This window comes from Plectropomus leopardus, chromosome 7 (genome assembly GCF_026936395.1).
Source record: "Plectropomus leopardus strain MGB_pleo_1.0 chromosome 7, ASM2693639v1, whole genome shotgun sequence".
NCBI classification, from domain to species: Eukaryota; Metazoa; Chordata; class Actinopteri; order Perciformes; family Serranidae; genus Plectropomus; species Plectropomus leopardus.
The window spans coordinates 9,178,355-9,198,954 of NC_142182.1; the positions used below are offsets into that span (position 1 = coordinate 9,178,355).

The 20,600-nt window shown below is 38.0% G+C and overlaps 2 protein-coding genes and 1 long non-coding RNA gene across 3 annotated transcripts; 1 reads left to right on the plus strand and 2 right to left on the minus strand.

Moving 5' to 3' along the window:
* Window positions 1–56: 56 nt before the first annotated feature.
* Window positions 57–1,880, minus strand: LOC121950065 (uncharacterized). Its single transcript, XR_006106312.2, has 4 exons — window positions 1,827–1,880; window positions 1,515–1,608; window positions 1,183–1,276; window positions 57–944 (listed from the first exon to the last, which is right to left on the minus strand). It is a non-coding gene; the product is annotated as an uncharacterized LOC121950065 (long non-coding RNA).
* An 83-nt stretch (window positions 1,881–1,963) lies between these two features.
* lmf2a (lipase maturation factor 2a) lies at window positions 1,964–14,100 on the plus strand. The gene is made up of 14 exons (XM_042495976.2): window positions 1,964–2,212; window positions 3,829–4,082; window positions 4,177–4,205; window positions 4,493–4,686; window positions 5,713–5,891; window positions 5,985–6,123; window positions 6,343–6,471; window positions 7,328–7,433; window positions 7,523–7,619; window positions 8,441–8,623; window positions 9,438–9,606; window positions 10,920–11,031; window positions 11,707–11,815; window positions 12,263–14,100. Exons 1-14 carry the CDS (start codon window positions 2,119–2,121, stop codon window positions 12,662–12,664), a joined length of 2,196 nt encoding a protein of 731 aa, XP_042351910.2. The 5' UTR covers window positions 1,964–2,118; the 3' UTR covers window positions 12,665–14,100.
* Window positions 14,041–18,929, minus strand: miox (myo-inositol oxygenase). Its single transcript, XM_042495977.2, has 10 exons — window positions 18,771–18,929; window positions 18,535–18,615; window positions 17,443–17,523; window positions 16,754–16,916; window positions 16,601–16,668; window positions 15,620–15,729; window positions 14,903–14,970; window positions 14,779–14,828; window positions 14,521–14,633; window positions 14,041–14,437 (listed from the first exon to the last, which is right to left on the minus strand). Exons 1-10 carry the CDS (start codon window positions 18,786–18,788, stop codon window positions 14,329–14,331), a joined length of 861 nt encoding a protein of 286 aa, XP_042351911.2. The 5' UTR covers window positions 18,789–18,929; the 3' UTR covers window positions 14,041–14,328.
* Between the last annotated feature and the right edge of the window lie 1,671 nt (window positions 18,930–20,600).

The window sequence follows — 20,600 nt, forward strand, 5'->3', positions numbered from 1 at the left end:
GCATCCGTTTGATCATCTTCTTTAATGAGGGAAGAAACTCTTTTTTTTTTGCCCACGCATCGATCAGATACTGATACAATACTGTGGGCCCACAGCTACTCAATGTGGGCTCCCAAATATGAAGTGGCACACTGACACTGAGCTGTAATTTAATCAGATTTACAGCATTTTTGTGAACTTTTTTTGGGCCTTTTTTGTGGACTTTTTGTGACCTGTTACCTTTTATTGTTAAAAAACAGATTAAATGTAATGCTAAAGTTAAATCTAGTTATTAAATCTAAATGTCAATTCTATATATTAAATTTTAATATTAATCTATATCTCAGTGTTAAATCTAGTATCTAACAATAAATCTAAATATTACCCTTAATATAAAATCTCATACCTTAGATCTAAATGTTACATCTGCACATTTAATCTAAACATTAATATAAATCTTAATGTATAATATAAATATTAGCCTAAATCTAGATATTAAATCTAAATCTTAATATTACATCGAAATCCAAGTTAAAATATCTAAATCTAAATATTTAATTTAAATAAATAAATCTAAAAATTAAATCAAAATATTAGCCTAGATCTAAGTCTTAAATACCTAAATGTAAATATTAAATCAGTATGTGCCACTTTACAATTGGTGCCCCACGATTCAAAGTTTTTGTTTTGTCAGCTGTATATGAACTACAGGAATACACAATGAAAACTTGAAAACAATGTGCTCTCAATTAACTTTTTAACTGATGATAAAATTACAGTTTTTTCCAAATGTTTGCACGTTTTCTGCTCAATTTGAAAAATTAAACACTGCACTTACCGTCAAGTTCTCATAATTGTGTGCATTGTTTCTTTTTTCTTTTTTTTTTTTTAACTTTGTTTTTATTGACAGCCAGAGGATTTCCAAATCTGAAGTCATCCAGGTGTTGTGTCGATTCCGATGGTACCTGAATGCAGCATAATGGTTAAACTCTGCAGCAACATGTTTTAATAATGGTTGATGTCAAACAGGAATGAATGTATATATATATATATTAAGAAGAATGTTTTAAAGAGAAAAATACAAGTATGACAAAGAGTAATGGGACATAGGGCAGGGGGGAATTAGTGGTATATTTCAAATATTAAATCTACAGTTTAATCCTTAATTCCTGCTCAATTTCAAAAATTAAACACTGGACTCACCTTCAAGTTTTCAGAATTGTGTGCATTATTTCTTCTTTTTTTTAAGATTTCCAAATCTGAAGTCATCCAGGTGTTGTGTCGATTCCGATGGTACCTGAATGCAGCATGATGGTTAAACTCTGCAGCGACATGTTTTAATAATTGTTGATGTCAAACTTCTTAATATATATATATATATTAAGAAGAAAGTTTTCAAGAGAAAAATACAAATATGACAAGGAGTAATGGGGCATAGGTCGGGGATGGGGGGGTTAGTGGTATATTTCAAATATCAAATCTACAGTTTAATCCTTAATTCCTGCTCAATTTGAAAAATTAAACACTGCACTCACCTTCAAGTTTTCAGAATTGTGTGCATTATTTCTTCTTTTTTTTAAGATTTCCAAATCTGAAGTCATCCAGGTGTTGTGTCAATTCCGATGGTACCTGAATGCAGCATAATGGTTAAACTCTGCAGCGACATGTTTTAATAATGGTTGATGTCAAACTGGAATGAACATATATATATATATATATATATATATATATATATATATATATATATATATATAGAATATATATATATAGTGGTATATTTCAAATATTAAATCTACAGTTTAATCCTTAATTCCTGCTCAATTTGAAAAATTAAACACTGGACTCACCTTGAAGTTTTCAGAATTGTGTGCATACTTTCTTTTTTTTTTTTTTTTTTTTTTGGCAGTCAGAAAATTTCCAAATCTGAAGTCATCCAGGTGTTGTGTCGATTCCGATGGTACCTGAATGCAGCATAATGGTTAAACTCTGCAGCGACATCCCGAGGCAGTGCGCGCGAAGTTCTCATCAGCGGCTCGCGACGTGTCCCGGGGCTAACATAACTTGAATCCCGCTCCCTGTTTCCCGTCCCAGTTTGGCAGTGAAAGACGGGGCTGTCTCACCCTGCAGCTCGGCACAGACATGGGGGAAATCATCCTGCCACGGCGCATGTTCCTGTGGAGCATGGCGGTCATCTATCTGGCTGCTTTTGTGTCCCTGTACGTGCAGATACCAGGTGAGACTCAACTCTGCTGCCTGAGAAGCAGCTAGCTCACTTCACTCACTGTCTCTGTGTGTGTTAGCTTGTTAGCTGCTCTGTGTCCCTGTGGTGGACAACTTTCTGCAGAGACAAAACATTACTTGCCTTCTGCTAACTTTACAAGCTAACTGCTGCTGAGAGACCTGTTGTAAAGACGCACGCACGGTAGTAACTTATTGTACTACACTACCCACAAACCCCGTGTTTTCTGTCAGTGAAGTACGCTTTATTTTAGTCGCCCAGGGAAAGTCCAGAAGACCTCGCCCATGGGTTTTAGGAAATGAATTTGGTGTGTGATGCTGTGTATGTTGAACAAATTTGCATCTTTGTGGATTTATACACTGTTAGAAGAAATTATTCTAAGTCAAATAAGTTAGTGTTAAAACGTTTAAGTGGACTGAATTTAAAAAGATGTGGAATCATAACAAAATTACCTCAACTTGTCTTCTCAAATCCAGTCCACTTAAAATGAACTTTTCTGAGTGTGGGCAAAGTGCCATTGTTTCCGCAATGCACTTTTTAATTAATGTAACCCTTTGATGTATTATACCCTTTGAAACCTGAGTAAAGTCTAAATAGTAGTAAATTATAATAGTAATAGTAATAGTAGTAATAGTAAATTGGCTTGATTTCTTTCAAAACATATGAACAACTTCTAAGAGAATGGGCAAAAAAATTACAAGAATTTTAGTAGGACGTTACAAGAAAATGGCCTGATGATAAGTGACAAAAAAGAAAAGTAAGAAGACAAAAAAAGACCTTAAAAAGTTCTTTTTTTTCTGTAACATAATTTAAAAATCTGATTATCAAATTGATAAATATTAGGGGTCAACCGATATTGTTTATTCAGGGCCGATACTTCTCACTGCTGTAATCTACACCTGTTAAGTTTAGGATTTCTTGCAGCTATCGACTCAGTCCTACGTCAGTTTGTAGGAAATTCAAATACCATGACGCGTGTGGAAGTGCGAAGGCCCGTTCATGGCTGCTTGCAGCTTTAATTGTAGTTACTTTGTGTCTTTTTTGTTGTTTGTGTGATTTCATAGGCTTTTTGTGTCTGAAGTAAATTGTGTCTCTTTTTTATTATGTGTGTGTCAGTTGCAGTTTGTATTTGTTTGTGGGTCTTATGCCCATTTTTGTAGCTGTTTTGTGTCTCCTGGTGGGTTGTTTTCTGACTCTGAAGTTTTTTGTGTCTCTCTTGGTTGTTGTTTTTTTTTTTGTCTTTTTGTAATAGTTTTGTGTCTGTCTTTTTTTTTGCCCATGTTTGTAGTTATTATGTGACTCTTTTGGTTATTTTGTGTCTTTTTGTAATTGTTTTGTGCATTATTGAGGTAATTTTGTGTCTCCTTGTTGTATTTTCACCCCATTTTGTAGTCATTTTTGTGTCTCTTTGCAGTTCCTTTGCATCTCTTTGTGGTCTTTTTGAGTCTTTTCCTGGTTGCTGTTAATGTTAATTTGAGTGACATTATGCGAATGAAGGCCAGGGGGGCCCTGGTAGTCAAATTATTAATCCATCTGTGCTAATGGTCACAAAATATGTATATTATGTTTATTTACACGCTGTTGCTTCCCATGTTTTTGCCTGTGTCTAGGTCTCTATGGTAACGAGGGGCTGTTGCCTGCTCGTTGGCAGCTGCGATACAGCGGTAAGTCTCTCGGGGAGCAGCTGCTGTCCTCTCCCACCCTGCTGTGGCTGGGACCTCGCCTAGGCTTGGACACGCACACCGCTATGGAGCTGCTGTGTCTCATCGGTGCTGTGCTGAGTCTTGCCGCCATGCTGGTGGAGGCTTTTCGAGACAGCGTGGTGTTTTTCTGCCTTTGGGCCTTGTACCTGTCCATGTACCAGGTGAGTTTATAAAACAGACCGAACCCAGTTTTCCCTCACAGGTTGCTGTCACGGTGTCCCGTCTCTCATTGGCTGTGTTTGTTTCTCGTTTTAGGTGGGCCAAGTTTTTCTCTACTTCCAGTGGTGAGTGATGATTGGTAGATTTGTGGTTCTTCATATTTATTATTTGCAATTAACACAATGTTGTTATGAATAGCAGCTGGTTAAAGGATACCAAGATAGATTTGGCAGTTTGCTGATAGGTTTATGTCATCCTCGGTCCCCTGTTTGTAACATCGTAGTAATATTTGTCTCTGCTGCTCCGCAGCAACACTGTAAACATCTATTAACAAGATTATTTTATCCTCTCTGTCTGTCTTGTAACTCTTTCCGTTAATTTTATGTTGCTCGCTCCATTTATCATTACACAGGGACAACTTGCTTCTGGAGACGGGGTTCCTCTGTATCCTTACTGCTCCACTGACATTAATCAGAGGGTCCCGAGGGGTCAGAGAGCATGATCGCGTGACCTTCTGGCTGCTCCGCTGGTTGCTCTTCAGACTCATGTTTGCCTCTGGCGTGGTGAAACTCACGTCTCGTTGTCCTACATGGTGGGGCCTTACAGGTATGTAGGAGAGTCTGTTTTTGTGTCCTTTTTGAAAGTGTTGTTTAGTAGTGGTTCCCAGTCCAAAAGGGGATTGTGGTTCCAAGTGGAAGTGTCTCACAGCCATATTAAGTTTGTGAAAAACACAGTTTAGAGATTTTATTTTGATGTATGGTTTCCTGCTGTAGAGAGTTTTTGTTTTGTTTTGAGAATAGTAACTATTTTATTGCCCTGTTATTGGTATTATGTGGCCTTTCTTCCCCCCAAAAATAAGAGTATCCCTAAGTGACTTATATATCAGAGGAGGGGGTGGCTGGGTTTTTTTTTAATCCTCCCCAAAGGTACAAATATTTCTCTTTGAGCCTCCCTGAGTGACTCAGGGAAAAAGCATGAAGTGTTCTTCCCACGTGATGTCTTAAAAATGTCTTGGATCTAATTATAGGTTCTGATGTTTCTGGCTGTGATGAATGGTGTCATTTTTGGTGATTTTTTTTGTTTTGGTGGGCCTGTGGTTTTGGAAGGTATGTTTTCTTAAAAAATACCACAAAAAAAGTAAAAACGCTTAAAAAAAAAAGGAAAAAAAAGTTGTAAAAATCAACAAAAAATTAAAGGGGGAAAAAAAGCCCAAAAATGTATTAGAAAAAAAAGAATCACCATTTTTTTCCCTACAGAGGTCCAGGTTTTGCCCGCAATGTCCTCAAATCCTAGAAATGCACCTGGTTTTAACCCATTGCACTTTTATTCTTGTAATACATTTTTATTGAATTCTGTTTTAAGTCTATTTTTTATTTACATTTTGTCAATTAAAATGGCATATGTGGTAATATCTCTTGTGTATGGACCTTAATGACTAAAAAGAAATCTGGACTCAGTGGCTGCACCAGTTGGGAATCACTGTTGTAGAGTGTGTGTGAGGCTACATCCCTAAACAAGAAGTGACATCAGCATATTCAACATTTAACAGTTTTTATTTCCTTTTGTCAGTGAGCTATCACAATTTTTTATTTTTCAGTTGATTAAATATCCTTCTCGCCGTGTGTTTAACAGCTTTGACGTATCACTACGAGACTCAGTGCATCCCCACCCCACTGGCCTGGTATGCCCACCAGTTGCCGGTGTGGTGGCAGAAGCTGAGTGTGATGGGCACCTTCATTATCGAGATCGCTGCACCCCTGCTTTTCTTCAGCCCGCTGCGCAGACTCCGTCTCGGAGCTTTTTATATGCAGGTTGGTAAAAAATCAAGTTTTTCCCACAAACTGGCTCTGAAATCTACAATTTAGCAAAAATATTTTCAAAATGTAATTTTTTTTCGTGTGCAGGTGTTGCTTCAAGTGCTCATCATTTTGACCGGCAACTACAATTTCTTTAACCTGCTGACTTTGGCCCTCTGTCTGTCGCTTCTGGACGACCAACATGTGCACTTTTGGCTACGCAAAGCAGACAAGATCAGCAACAATGGTATGTTAAACATAACTGCTGTTGTACATATGAGGGCGTTGTCGAACTTGTAAAGTTAAAAAGAAAGACAAAATACAGAAAATCAGGATCACTTTTTCCAATCATAAAGTTTAGGATTTGACTAATAAAGCTTGTATGTAACCATCCACATAGACATTGATAAGCTCTTGTTTGTTCGTTCCTCCAAAGTTTACCTAACAGCGTATTTGTTCTGGTCAGACTCCAAGCTGTGGTCGTGGCTGTGTTACCTGCTGGAGTTGGCAGTTTGGGCCATCATGATTTTTGGATCCATAGTTTGCTTTGACCTGCAGCTGGACACAAAGAAAAACGGCATCTCCTCCAGGACAGGTATGTGTACATTTATATGAATACAAACTATTTGATTTTGTAATTTTTATGTCTCTGCACCAGCAACAGCTGTGGCCGGAGGCAATATGTATATTCGGGTTGTCCGTCCATATGTACATTCGGCCCAGTGGACACTATATCTCAAGAATGCCATAATGGAATTTCCTCAAATTTAGCACAAACATCCAATTGAACTTGAGGATGAACCGATTAGATTTTGGTGGTCAAAGGTCAAAGGTCAAGGTTATTGTGACCTTGTCTGTCTTATTCTTGTGAATGCATCAATCCAAAAACAAAAAAAAACACCTTGAAGAAGTTTTTTCAAATTTGGCACAAACGTTCCAATACACTCAAGGATGACCTGATTTTGGTGTTCAAAGATAAAAGGTCACGGTCACCTTACCTTCGTCTCATTCTTACACCTTAAGGGATTTATTCAAATTGTACACAAACATTCACTTGGACTCAAAGATGAGCTGATTAGATTTTGATGTTCAAAGGTCAAGGTCACTGTGATCTTGCATCGGTCTCATTTTCGTTAACGCAATATCTGAAGATGGCCTTGAGAGGGTTTTCTCAAATTTGGCACTAACGTTCACCTGGACTCACAACTAAAACTGAGTAGAATCTGGAAGTCAAAAGTCAAGGTCAAGGTGACCTCATCTATGTTTTAGCCATAAATACAAGAACCCTCAAGAACCACCTTAAACTGTGCTGATTGTACGGTTCCTCTATGTGTAAAACGTCCATGTTTCACAGACATGGAGGTAAACTGTAAGTGTAACTTGACTGGTGCGCGGAGGCGTACAACCGTGTGGCGTTATATCTGTTTATTATCAACATGTTTGTCCTTCAGCATTTACATACCACCAGTTTAACCAGTTTCTGAAGACCGTCACCATCCCTTCTATCTGGATTGGTGTCCTCTCTCTTACCTGGGAAATGGTCACAGCCATGTTCAGGTAGGACTCTCTCTCTGAGTCTGCTTGATTATATAGTTTGATGCATTTTCTACATTGTGTGTTTTATTAAAAATAATGTGTTTTCTCAGATGTGCATGTGTCTCTGGTTTCCTGAAGAGGTTTTGGGGAACTCTCCAGTGGACTGTGTTTGCTGCCGCCACAGCCGCGATGTTCACTATTAGCCTGGTGGGTGACGCTGGAAATACATCACACACATCATAATGCTAATGTGTAGTTCAGTTTAGAGCTTTGATCAGTGACATCAGGCCCAGCCCCACACGAACCTGCATAGTTTCTGCACAAGCCCAAACCACAGGAGCAATTTGGGCCTTTAGACCGATTTAAAAACCCAAATTTCCTCTGGAAAAAAAATAAAACATTTACTCTGAACTAAGGGTTGACATGTTTCCTCACTCCACTTCTTCTTTTCCAGCTGTTATTTCAAGAGTCTGCCGTCAGCTCTTATTTATTTTTATTTGTCCCAATTTATTTTTTTTACCAATTTTATGTTTCATTTATCTTATTGCTTGTCTATTTGTATGTATTATTTTATATTAACATTTTGCATCCTGCATCTTGGATTATTTGCCCTAGTTTTGTCTCGCTCGTGCTCAATAGGTCTGTTTGGCTTTCTGTTGTTGTTTGGACTTCTATCCCATTTCTGTTTTTGCTTTGATTATCAAACCTTTTTGTGAACTCTGTTTTAAAAGGTGTCATATAAATAAAGATAAAATAATATTAATAATTATTATTATCAACATTTTTTTTGGTAATAATGTGGTTATTCATGACATTACACATATGTTAAGTTTCAGAACAAACACAATGTGAAAGTGGCACAAATCCGACCCAGTTCAAGCCTGAGGGATTTTTGAGGAATAATAACCCAGCCTTTTCCGAACCCCGTGAGTTAGGTCCGGTTGGATTTGGGCAGAAAATCAAAGCTCTAATGCAGCTGAACCTCATATGTTTTCTCTTTTGTCCTCCTTTTCTGTTCTTGTGTTCAGGTGCCGTTCACCTACATAGAGTATGACTCTAATGCCAGGTTGTGGCCGGGAGTGCGTCGGGCCTATGAGCTGACGGATCGCTTTCAGCTGTCCAACTCATACGGCCTGTTCAGAAGGATGACTGGGGTCGGCGGGCGGCCAGAGGTCGTCATCGAGGGAAGCCATGATGGAGTCTCGTGGACGGTGAGAGAAAAAGATTTAAACATGCTGTATGAAACCCAGCATACACTGTGCAATTTTGGGCTGTCCCAGATGAAAGATGATACCTTTGGTCGTGGCTCTAAAACGGCGGTCCTGCATCGCATGGTGAGAGACGTTCAAGGATGACCGTTGTTACAGACTTGTGATAAAAAACAGCCTGCGATAAAATTCTGACAGTGTCAGAAATTTGGGATGACCATCTCACTGTGTCACTGCTGTTATATCGTACATCTACTGACCAACCAATAAAAATGGAGCATGAAATGATGCACTCATCAGCGCCACACTACTAAATGCTAGAAGATACTATAAACATTTATTTTGAGCTAAATTGGCACGCCAAGTTGTTTTTTTCCTCAGTCAGGATTCACATTCTCCTTCTCCTCCTTTTCTTCCGACTTTTTTTGACACACATAAACGTCACTATAGCGAGGGCTATATTTATGTGTTGACAGTTTTTTCTGATGGATGATGCACGGCAGTGACGTTTTGTTCTTGCGTACTGACGTCGATGGGTGTATGTCGTAGCCTGCGATTATGTAGGCGTTCTCATCGTACCTGCTGCACACATCAAACTTGATGTCCTATCCAGGTTTAGTAAGAGCCATGTGGCACAGTGTCGCTGCGATAAACTGTGCTAAAATCTCACAGTCTGTAGGAGGCTTAAGGAGCTCACTCTATAATATTACCATAAAAGCAGCACCAAAGAATTTAATTTGATTTTAATTGTGCAGACTGACTGTCCTGCTACAATGTAAGTTATCCTCATAAGTCTGTTTCTTTTTTCTTCTTCTAGGAGATAGAGTTTATGTATAAGCCTGGAAACATGAGTGCACCTCCTGCTGTGGTGACGCCTCACCAGCCAAGGTTGGACTGGCAGATGTGGTTTGCCGCCCTCGGGACTCACACGCAGGCTCCGTGGTTCAGCAGCCTCGTGTACAAACTGCTGCAGGGCAAAAGAGATGGTACGCACCCTCAGACTCAGTGATACAGTTTATTTTGTTACTGTGTTTCCTGTCACTCTTTTATCCCCCTAAATGGCAGCTCAAAACAGAATCAAATAGGAAAGAAAACAAGCACTGCACTGCATTTTATTGGTTTAAAACTTCACCACACACAAACAGTAATAATACAAACGGTGTTTTGTTGTTGTAAGCTTATTTAAAAGGCCCTCTGTGACCTCACTGTCTGAGTTTTGATGAGAAGTGTATCTGTCCCCCAGATCACTGCGTCGGTGCTAAAAAGTAGGACAGAGGATTCGGGTCATGTTAAAGAAAACAAAAAGTTTGATTTTGAGAATAAAGTCATAATATTATGAGAATAAAGTCGGAATTTCGAGAATAAACTGGTAATATTATGAGAATAAAGTTGTGGTTTAACGAGAAAAGAATTTGTAATTTTGCAAGAAAAAAGTCGTAGTTTTATGAGAAAATAGTCATAATATTATGAGAATAAATTGGCAGTATTACGAGAATAAAGTTATAATATTACAAGAATAAAGTCGTAATATTACAAAAATAAAGTCGTAATTTTACACGAATAAAGTCGTAATTTTACGCCAATAAAGTCGTAATTTTACGCCAATAAAGTCGTAATTTTACAATAAAAGGGATATTACGAAAATAAAAATATTACCAGCAAACTATAAAACAGGCGAGAGCACAGGCAGCCTCCTGTTTCTAAATGGCAGAGGGGAAACACCTCGTTTCCTGATTTTGGTTTTCTTATATCAAAACAAAAATCCGTTGGCCAGTTGACTGTGTGGCACGGCACGTGAAGCTGCCTGTGCTCTTGCCTGTTTTATAATTTGCTGGCAATATATTTATTTCCTTAATATAATATCCCCTTTCTCATAAAATTCTGATGTTATTCATGTAAAATTATTACTTTTTTTTCATAATATTACGAAGAAAAAAAAATCCTCAATGTGGCCCTAAAACTCTTAAAAGCCACTTGGTGTAGAATCTGAAAAACTTGTCTTTGCTGCCCTCTAGCAGTGACTGCAGACACCAATGCCTGCACTGCTCGACTGCCCTTACTTTGATGGAAATAATAACATTTTCTATCGGTACAGTATCTGTGGCAGGTGTTAATGTTTGACATTTGACACAGCACAAACTTGTTACATTAAAATGTTTCAACCCTTAAAGCACAGTGCAGGAAATGTTCTTTACCCTAAATGATTCAATGTCAAATTACCATTGAAAAGACGTCAGAGATTTCTTTTATTTTTGTAAGAATAAGCAGATTTCTAAAATCTTTGTTTTATATTCTGCAGTGATAGAGTTGATCCAGACAGATGCATCAAAGTATCCGTTCCACCAGCAGCCTCCTGCCTTCGTCAGAGCTCACCGCTACAGATACTGGTTTACCGAACCAAAGGTTGACGGGTCAGTGCTCTCTTCTTCTGTCTCTGTGCGTTTACAGGCGCTGAGGAAATGTGATTATTCCTGGCTCTGAGGTAATGTGTGCGCTGAAAGACGTCACTTAGCACATGCTGAAACATCATTGCCAAATTTAAACTCAATAAACAGCCGCTAACATGATTAATTAAACATTTTAAGCAGATTTGCAAGAAAGTTAAGGTAGGTTTTTTTAAGTTTCTTGTCTTTTTTAGAAAACGTTTCTATATTTTTTATTTTATTTGAATTTACTTTGTTTTTTTAATTATTATTATTATATTCACAATTATGTGTATGCAGTATTATGTATATCCCTCCCAGCATTATTTACATTCTATATTTCCTCTTAGTATTATTTGCTTATTCGCTCTCATATTTCTCGGCTACAGACACGCATGCACCTGAACACATACACGAGTGACCTCAATAACCACCCATAGCTTAATAAAATAACCAGTTACTATAACCAATATTATCATGCCTGATCCTGTTTTGTATGTTTGTTTCGCTTGTTTTTGTTTTTGTCCTGTCTTATCTAAATTCCTTATCTAATTGTTTTTGTCATTGTTTTTGTACTGCCCTTGGCGATCACTAATTTAAAAAAACATATATTTGTCCTTAAAATATGAGGATATTTATTGGGTGGCTGGTCTTTGTTGGTAGTTCCCTCCCAGAGCGCTGGTGGAGGAGGGTCTACGATGAGGAATTCTATCCCACAGTGCACCTGGGAAACACCTTTCTGGAGAGCATGCTTAACCAGTATGGACTTAAGGTAATTTTTTCTTAAAAACAAAATATTGGAAGTTATGGAAAACAAGAATGATGATATGATTTTACAGTGATGCATTGAATTTCAGAAAGGTACGTATGATTTAGGCGGGATCTCCTTAAAATTATTATTATTTTTTTAATTTTCTTTTTCTGAAAAGAGAAAAAAAAATCTGCTTCACATTCTGTGACATAAAATCATGCAAAGGAGCTTCCAGAGGATGTTGGTTGGGCTCCTTTAGTTAACTTTTTCAAAAATAGATTAAATAAATTGCACAACAAAGGGTATATTTTTGTTAAATTATTATTGTTGTATAGTTGCTATGGAGGATTTATATCCTTTTCCAGAAAATTTTTAATACATTTGAATAAAGATGTGGCTAGGAAATGCCCCTTTTTCATTCAGTAATCTATTGAATATTGATTAATATTGATCTTCTTTTGCCTTCAGGACAAATCACCTGCACGTCGCACATCCAACACCACTGTTGCCCAGGTGGTGAGGTGGGTGCGCTCTCAGGTCAGAGGTGTTCCTACCCACATCCTGATCTGGACCCTCATTGCCTGCAGCGCCGCTGTCTCTCTGCTCCAGGGATTGCAGAACAGGAACAAACACGCAATCCCGAACGCTCATAAGGCGGCTGTGAGTGATCACACGGAAAATGCACCTGGCGGCTCCTCAGACAAGTCAGGTAAACAGCAGGCAGCAGAGGAGGAGGAGGAGGAGGAGGAGGAGGAGGAGGGAGAGGACTGTGAAGATGAGGTGGTGGAGGAGGGTGAAGGCGAGGAGGAAGAGACTGTTGGTGATGATGAAAACGGGAAAGACAAAGATGAGATCCTTGGAAAGTCTTGAAGAAGATGCAGGTAATCCCGTAGTAGACTGTGATCACCAGCTGCCTTCGTAAAATTTGTCCGAATTGACCAAAGAGGATTGTAATTCCTGATCAGCCTATTGCAGAAAAAATCACTCTACTTGCCTTTTCCCACCTGCATATGTGTTTTCTCATCAGAAACCAAAAGCTTAGATATACTTTAAAGGATTTTCCTAAAAAAAATCAAAAAAACAATATATACACTGACACTAAAATAATCCCTCTCAGTCTTCACTTATGACCCACTAGCAGTGTTTGGCAGTGTCTGTCGTAGAGAGCCTTCCCTCTGCCTGTTTTTTTTTTTTTTAATTTTAGTCTTATTTTGGTTTGCTTTGGACATTTCTAGGTGTCAAGTCAGCTTTATTGTCAATCATCTATATACACAGCTAAACAAAATGCCGTTTCTCTCGGACCAGGTCCCTAAAGAAATTAAATAAGGCAGTATACGTAAAACAGAGGACACGACATACAATAAACGTTTTACAAACAAGATAAGAAAGGCAGCGTCAACCTTTGGGTGGTGGTGTGTAGCCTCCAGCCAATAGCAGCACGAGTTCAGAAAACGTAGCAGCCAGTCGTCTCTCTCTGCTCTGTGGATGTGAGCTGCAGGTGTGTTGGATCGAGGGTGAGGTTTAGCCGCGCACGCAGAGCAGAGAAACCAAGCGGACAGGATGAGGTGTGCACTTCAGCTGAATTCACACATTTCCAATACCGCGGCAACGTCCTGCAGGGCTGTGTGAAGGTGTTTGTCTTAAATTGTGCCAACCACAGGAAACAATCGGAAAATAACATTTAATTTCTGTGATTCACTGCTTTATACTTGTTGTCACCACTCGCTTGACCTTTTTCCGCCCTCGCAGTCTCATTGAGTTGAGGAAGAGGGGCCACGTTTGAATGTTGTTTCTACAGACAGTGAGCTACAAATCCTGCAAAGCTTGCCTTCAATTCAGCAGGCTTTCACAGATGTTAATAATTTGAAAAAAAAACCCTGATTGGTTCTGACGGATGTTGAACATTCGGAGTGAAATCTAGTCACGCAGATCAAATCATCGTTTAAAAAGAGTGAAATATAGAATTCAAAGTACAAGGTGGCTTCGCTGTGTCGCCTGTTAAAAGAGTAAAAATGTGTTTTGTCTCCTGTTTGGGTTGTGTGTCGATGCACTTGTATATAAATACGTTTGTGTGTGTGTGTGTGTGTGTGTGTGTGTGTGTATGTGTGTGTGTGTGTGTGTGTGTTTGTTTTGTTTTCATTACTGTGGTCTGTTTCTGTACGTACCAACCAAAAACAGCTTTGCACTTTTCCTGTTTTCACGCGTCTTTTGTTTTTGTCAATGTTAAAAACAAAACATCACACAAATTGGTGTAGTGTTTTTAATTTTTTTTTTAAATCACGTATTAAAGTACAATAAAATAGAAATACTTCTCTGCAATTTTTATCTGAAAATGTGTAACAGTTATGAGTTATATACAATGTGTCATTTCATTGTCAGGTTATAGACATTATCATTAAGTAACGTGTGTAAAGGAGATATCTAGTTTTAGTGTTATTATAAAGCCAACAACACGTGGAATCAGTCTGAGTTACTCAACACAGATAATCACTCTCTGTGTCTGTATAGTGTTGCTGTTGAATTCGGTGTCTGTTTCACCACTTCAGTATTCCAGGACAGTACTTGTCGATCAGAGACTGGTAGTACGGCTTCAGCTTGTCGATGTCGGGCAGCTCGGTGGTCTTTGTGTACAGGTCAAATTTGCTGTGAAAAAGACAGAGGATGCAGCTTCAGGTCAAAGCAGCGAGCAGGATAACGATGTGCATCAGAGAGAGGAAGATGCTCACTTGAACTCTTGGACCCAGCTCAGCATGCGCAGGTCTTTGTCGTTGCAGAGATGCATGTAGTCTGCGTGGGAGTGCCAGGGGTAGAATGAATGGAAGCGAATCATGTACAACCCCTGAAGAGAGACAGAAAAAGAGGAGAGCCACGACTGAGCCTGAAAGCACTGCAGGTGAGCAGAGATTTATTGCACATTTTCTGTTCTGCGTTAATTTTTTAATTGCACTAAACATAGCAGTTAAGTAATGTAATGATGTGCTGACCTGCTCTGGGATGGAGCAGTTGTTGAACTTCAGAACTCTGTAGAGATACTCTGAGGACAACAACGCAAGAGTTTAGGTACGGTATCATAGAAAAACAGTCAGGGCTGAAAGTAATATCTCTTACCATCATGACCCCATGACATGAGGACTTTGTCGAGCCCACAGTTTGATTCATAGATGCCGTATTCAGTACTAAAAAGCAAACAAACAACAAAATTATTATGTAACTGGGAAAAATTCCCAGTACATCAACAAACAAGACTTTAGGTGTTGTTGAAAACAGGAATAGAAGAACGGGGGACATTTAATTGCTTTGCATACAAATACAAAATGTATTTTGTTACATTCATTTACCCTTTGAAAACTGGTGTGTAGGGAAATGAACAACTTAAGAAATGACCCTGAAATTAGCAGAAGTTAGTAGAAAGTACAAGAAAATTACCTAAAAATTAGCTTAATAAAAACAAATAATACTCAGAAAAAGTTGAAAAAGAAATCAACTAATTTATTGCAATTTGTGGGAACTTTCTTGCCAAGTTGCCTATTGCCTTTTCCCCCAATTACTTTTGTAAAAAATCTAGCCAGGCGGATTAATGTGGCACAAGAAAAGTGATGTCGATCCAGGTTTCATAGGGTTAAGATTGATGGATTTTACATCTGGATTTAACATATTTGGGATTCAGAGATCCAGTGTGTAAGATTTATAAGGGCTATATTAGCAGAATTGTAATATAATACAATACACATGTTTTCTTTACTGTTTAAACCTGGAAAAAAACCAACTGCCCTTTTAACTTAATATTTTAAAGGCAAACAGACAAAGTGACATGAAAATACCTACTTGTATCTGGGGTTTTTATCATCTGGGTTATCCAGGAAGGTATTGTCTCTAAACACAATGGAGTTTTGAAACTTGCAGCCGACTGGGAAGGTGTCACCAACTACAGCCCACTGCAGAGTACACACACACACACACACACACACACACACACACACACACACACACGGTGGAGGAGGACAAAAGCGTCTAAATACTCGTTGCCTTTATAAGTGTGAATAATTAATCGTCTTAGTAGCTTACATTTCATTCGTTATTAATTTACATTGCTAACTTTTAAGGCAAAGTGACTGATTTGTAAAACATAAGTCTCTCCTTGCATGGTAATAACGAAGTGTCAGTGCAGCTGAAGTTAAAGGAAATAAATAAATAATGTAAATTTAATCTAAGCAAACTAAAGTCGCATTGACGGGGACTCGAACCCGAGACCCGCGGGCGGAAAACGATCCGAATGTTTGCAGCGTTGTATTGTATTAAATAATAAAGTGCTTATGCATTAATATATTCCTCTATTTTTCTCCCCTTTTTGATTATAACGTCCATATTTTCAATTTTTTTGCACACCATATGCTTTACCCGCTCATGCATTTCCATGAGAAGCTGCTGCTCACTCACTGAAAACTCCTGCACGCATTTCTGCTGTGATCGACACACATAGTCTACTCATGACAGCCGTGAACGCGCATTTATCCAGAATACTTAAACCCAGCTTCGACATAGTAGCACCTTCTCATCCTGGTTAGGCAAACGTGCAACGTATTAAGCAACGAGACGAGGTCAAGCCTCGCTTTTTCCATTACCCTTTATATCTAAATTCTACTTTTGTGCAATACCCCCCTTCAATAACCCAATCTTCATTCCTGTGCCTTGTGAAAATCATGTTTTTATAAATGATTTTACCTTATTATTGTATGTAATAATATATAAAAACATGGTTTTCATAACTGATTAAAGTTCAGGCGTTGTGATGGCCATGTGTCCTACCTGGGGTTCATCCCAAAGAGCCATCATTTTTCCAACATCATGGATCAGACCCACCAACTGGAACCAGTCTGAGGAGGTTTTGTGAATACATAGATGTGTTTACATATGTACTTGTACACAGTGTGAGTTTCTGTTTCTCTCCCTGTATGGTACCATTGTCCGGGTGAGCTTTGCGGATGCCCTCAGCCGTCTGGAAGGCGTGGAAGGAGTTGGGAAAGTCCACATCAGGATCCGACTCATCCACCAGCTTGTCCAGAGACATAATGGCGTCCATCATTGTCATCTGAGTGTGGTTACAGACGCTCCATGCAGAGTGCTGCAGCAAGGTAAGAGTCACATAATTACAGTGGAAGTTTTCTGTGGGGAAAAACTGGACCAAAAAAAAAATTAAATATTGTTTTCTGTTGAATTTTCAGGGATAGGGGGATCAGGTTTGTCTGCAAATAATTTGAAAATCTTTCATGGGAAGCTTCTGTAGCTGGGTCACATAAATCAAACATGGAAGTGCTCCTTTGTAACCTCTGGTAGAAACGAAAATGAGGTTAATTAAATAACACTGATAGAACATTTCCTGGCTCTTTGCCATTGGCTTTCACTGCAGAAGACTCAGTGACGTGTGTTTGCTCAGTCAGTCATCCAGAGCAAAGCAGAGTTCACAAAGTTTTGTGCAACAAAAAAAAACTACATAAAATAGTATTAAAGTTTTTTTTTAAACAGATGGGAGGAAAAAATATAAGCCACTATGAAATTTAATGTAACATTTGATGTGTTTTTTACCCTCATATCTCACTAAAGAGCCTTTTGGTGGCAATGTCTGTGCACTTTGCTTTTGGTTTACTCACCTTTTGTTTCACAAAGTCCAGCGTTTGATGGGTGTGCATCAGCTTGTATGTGCTGAACACACGGTCAATTAGACTTCCACTCTGAAACACACACATATGCAACAAAAGCATCGATTTTACAGCGTCTCAAGTTTAAAATTTTTTTATTAAGTAATGAATTTTTTCATGTCAGTTGAAAGTATAAGATTAATTATATATTTAAATACACCCGCATCTCCCATTCTTTGTAACCACACACAAAACTTTCAGCTAACAAATTTAGATTTTTCATTCTGGTAGCATTTCCACTGACCTGCCAATAATTTAGCCCACCTTTGCAATGTTTTATTTGTTTTTTAACAACAATATATCCCCCAAAACTGCACATTATAAGGAAAGTAGATGTAGCAACCTACCACTACAGGAACTTTACATGATTAAAGAAAAAAAACAGTGCTTAAAATGTGTGAATACAAACTGAAATGTAATATATTTTTCATATAAACTTTTATAAGGATGAAGGAAAATTAGAAGAAAAAAAATATGATCATGTGTTTAACACAGTTTAAATGCTGTTTAACACAAGATCAGTAAAAATGTCAGATTACAGATTAAATCCTGTGCCAGCCAAAAATAGTGTATCTACATCTTCTGCATTAATTATTAATAGAGAAACTCAGCAATATTTTCAGAACAACATGAGATTTTTATGCACACCGTCTTCAAATTTTTAAGTAAATCACCGCTCTATGGGGGAAATAAAGGATAATCTGCAACCCTTCCCTGGCCCTCAATATAACTGAGTGCACGGGCAGTAATAATCATAGATCACCTCCTGAGATGCACTGTCTTTCAGAAAACGTACTGCATTTAATTTAAGTCAGAGTTCTGCCTTCCTCACCTCCTCAGCAGAAGAGATCAGCCACATTTTACAAACATTCTCATCAAGTTAACTGTATCATTTTAAAAATAAATTTTAGGCTCTTTTTATTTTTGCATAATTATAACACTCCCATAACTGCAATAAAAGTTTCTTTAATTTCACTCTGCAGGCTGTAAATCAATGCAGCATTAAATAATTGTCATCAGCTAACTGACGGCTTGAATTCTTACCTCAAAGTTTCTGTATTCTTCCTTCTCTTTGGTTGCATTCTCCTCCAAATTTGGCCGATACACCAGAGATGGGTCTGGACCCTGCATGTGAAATTACAGACAGTGCAGACAACATTTTCAAGTTTTTCCAAGATTAATAGCGTATGTGCTGTTAAAAGAAAATCAAGCAGTAAAAGTGTTTAAAATAGCTTTTAAAAAGTAAAAATAGTCCCAGTATGTATTGAAGCAACACGTACGATGTTGACGACACTCATGGTGGGCAGATGAAGTTTGTGTTGTGCTGTTCCTCCTGGCTGTGTATATCCTGCCGGTTTAAACAATAATGGACTTTAAGTTCACTTAAATGCACACTAACGTCCAGTCACACTTTAACTAAACTTCACTAAATGGGGTACCCTGAGTTGAACTTTGACCTTGTGTGTGTGTGTTTGTGTGTGTGTGTGTGTGTTTGTGTGTCGATCCTAGGAGGAGTTTTTCTGTAGTCAGCAGGCTGCCTGTTTGGACTGATGTAGGATGACTCAGTAATTCTTTGTTCCACAGTCAAGTTGCTTATTTTACCTCCGTCAAGGATGTAATGATTTTGGTTTCTTTGTTTGTTTTCGGTCACACAGTGGAAAAACTACAGGCTTGATTTTCATGAAACTTGGATGAAAGGTGCAGAAATGCAAAGGAAGAAATAATTTAATTGTGGAGTGGATCCAAATCAGACACAGGAATTATTTTTCACTGTTGTTAACATTGCGAGATGGGGTATTTTGGATGCTCTGCAAGTGCCCTTCTAGTTAACCATATAATGGATTTGTTACTGAAAAATGCACATTTTCACAGATTTACAGATCTATTTATTTGTTAAAAACTTGCATATGTCTTCTATACTGTTTATACCAGTGGTTCCCAAATGGTTCAGCCATGGGATCCATCTTTGGCGATTAAAAAATGCTTAACTATAGAAATTCTGGATTAATTGCAGTTAAAAAAAAATTAATTGTTTGACAGCCCAGATATTAACCCTTTGAAATCTGGATTGCCATCACTTTCTTTCAAAAACTGAAGAAAAATTTAAATTTGAATTGAAAGTTATTTTATAGAATTATTATAATGTATGATAATAATTAATAATAATTTATATTTAAAGAAATACATTTAATAATATTTATATTTATATAATAATAATATTTATATTATATTTATCATTTTAATTTTATCTAATTTAATTTTTTTCCTACAAGTTTATTGCATATTTCTGCATCATTTTATCCTAAGTTGGTCATTGCTGCCTTCCCATGTTTTTTAAAAAAAAAAATCAAGCCAATTTGTCCAGGTCTCAAACGATTAAGAAAAAAGTCAAAAATATTTATCAGTCTGAACATCAAATATCTTCTCACTGTAAGGACTTCCAAATGATTGCATTCTGTTTATGTTTATGGTTTACACAGCGTCCCAGTTTTTGGGGAATTCGGTATGTTGATAATACGTACACCAGGATCTGACTGGTTTCCGATTTCTCAGTATCAAATGTTCTGGTTCACTGCATAAGTTGGATCATACATCAGTTCTTGTGACTGATTTCATGGAAATCAGATCTGTTTGTTGTACGAGGTGAAGTTGACCAGTGTCCAAACATTTGTTGACTCCTGCCAGTCACAGTCACCCGCCGCCCTGTTTGGCATCAGTCACAGCAGTCCCAGGTTCCTCGCTTACACTGTAAATAGTGTCATTGAATGTTGTTGCATAACATGTCAGAACATTTAAAATTAACTATTCACCAAGTTAAACACTTCTGCTGTTGTTACTCACACACCTGGCAAAAGCTATCAGAAAAGGATCGGCCCATCTCTGAGATTTGATTGGCCACCCTACAAGCTGGCCCCAAATTTTGAAAGTATTGGCTGAATTTGATAAAATTTAGATCCACACCAAGCCACCACATTTTTACTAAAAGGGGAACTAAATTTCCCTCATCAAAGTCTGTTTGAGGACTACTAAAAAATGTGTGAAGTCTTTTTCTCTCTATGTCAGATGTGGAAATCGGTTAGGTCGTGCGGAGAACTACACGGCTTAAAAAC

Bases quoted from the DNA above. Each gene is read 5' to 3' on its own strand.
- miox (XM_042495977.2), bottom strand. The intron at 16,917-17,442 runs GTGAGTAAACCA...ACCTTGCTGCAG, and splicing joins TGGACTTTGTGAAACAAAAG to CACTCTGCATGGAGCGTCTG. The intron at 14,634-14,778 runs GTCAGCACATCA...GTCTCTCTTCAG, and splicing joins ACTGCTCCATCCCAGAGCAG to GGGTTGTACATGATTCGCTT.
- lmf2a (XM_042495976.2), top strand. From the start codon at position 2,119: ATGGGGGAAATCATCCTGCCACGGCGCATGTTCCTGTGGAGCATGGCG. The intron at 4,687-5,712 runs GTATGTAGGAGA...TGTGTTTAACAG, and splicing joins TACATGGTGGGGCCTTACAG to CTTTGACGTATCACTACGAG. The intron at 9,607-10,919 runs GTACGCACCCTC...TATATTCTGCAG, and splicing joins GCTGCAGGGCAAAAGAGATG to TGATAGAGTTGATCCAGACA.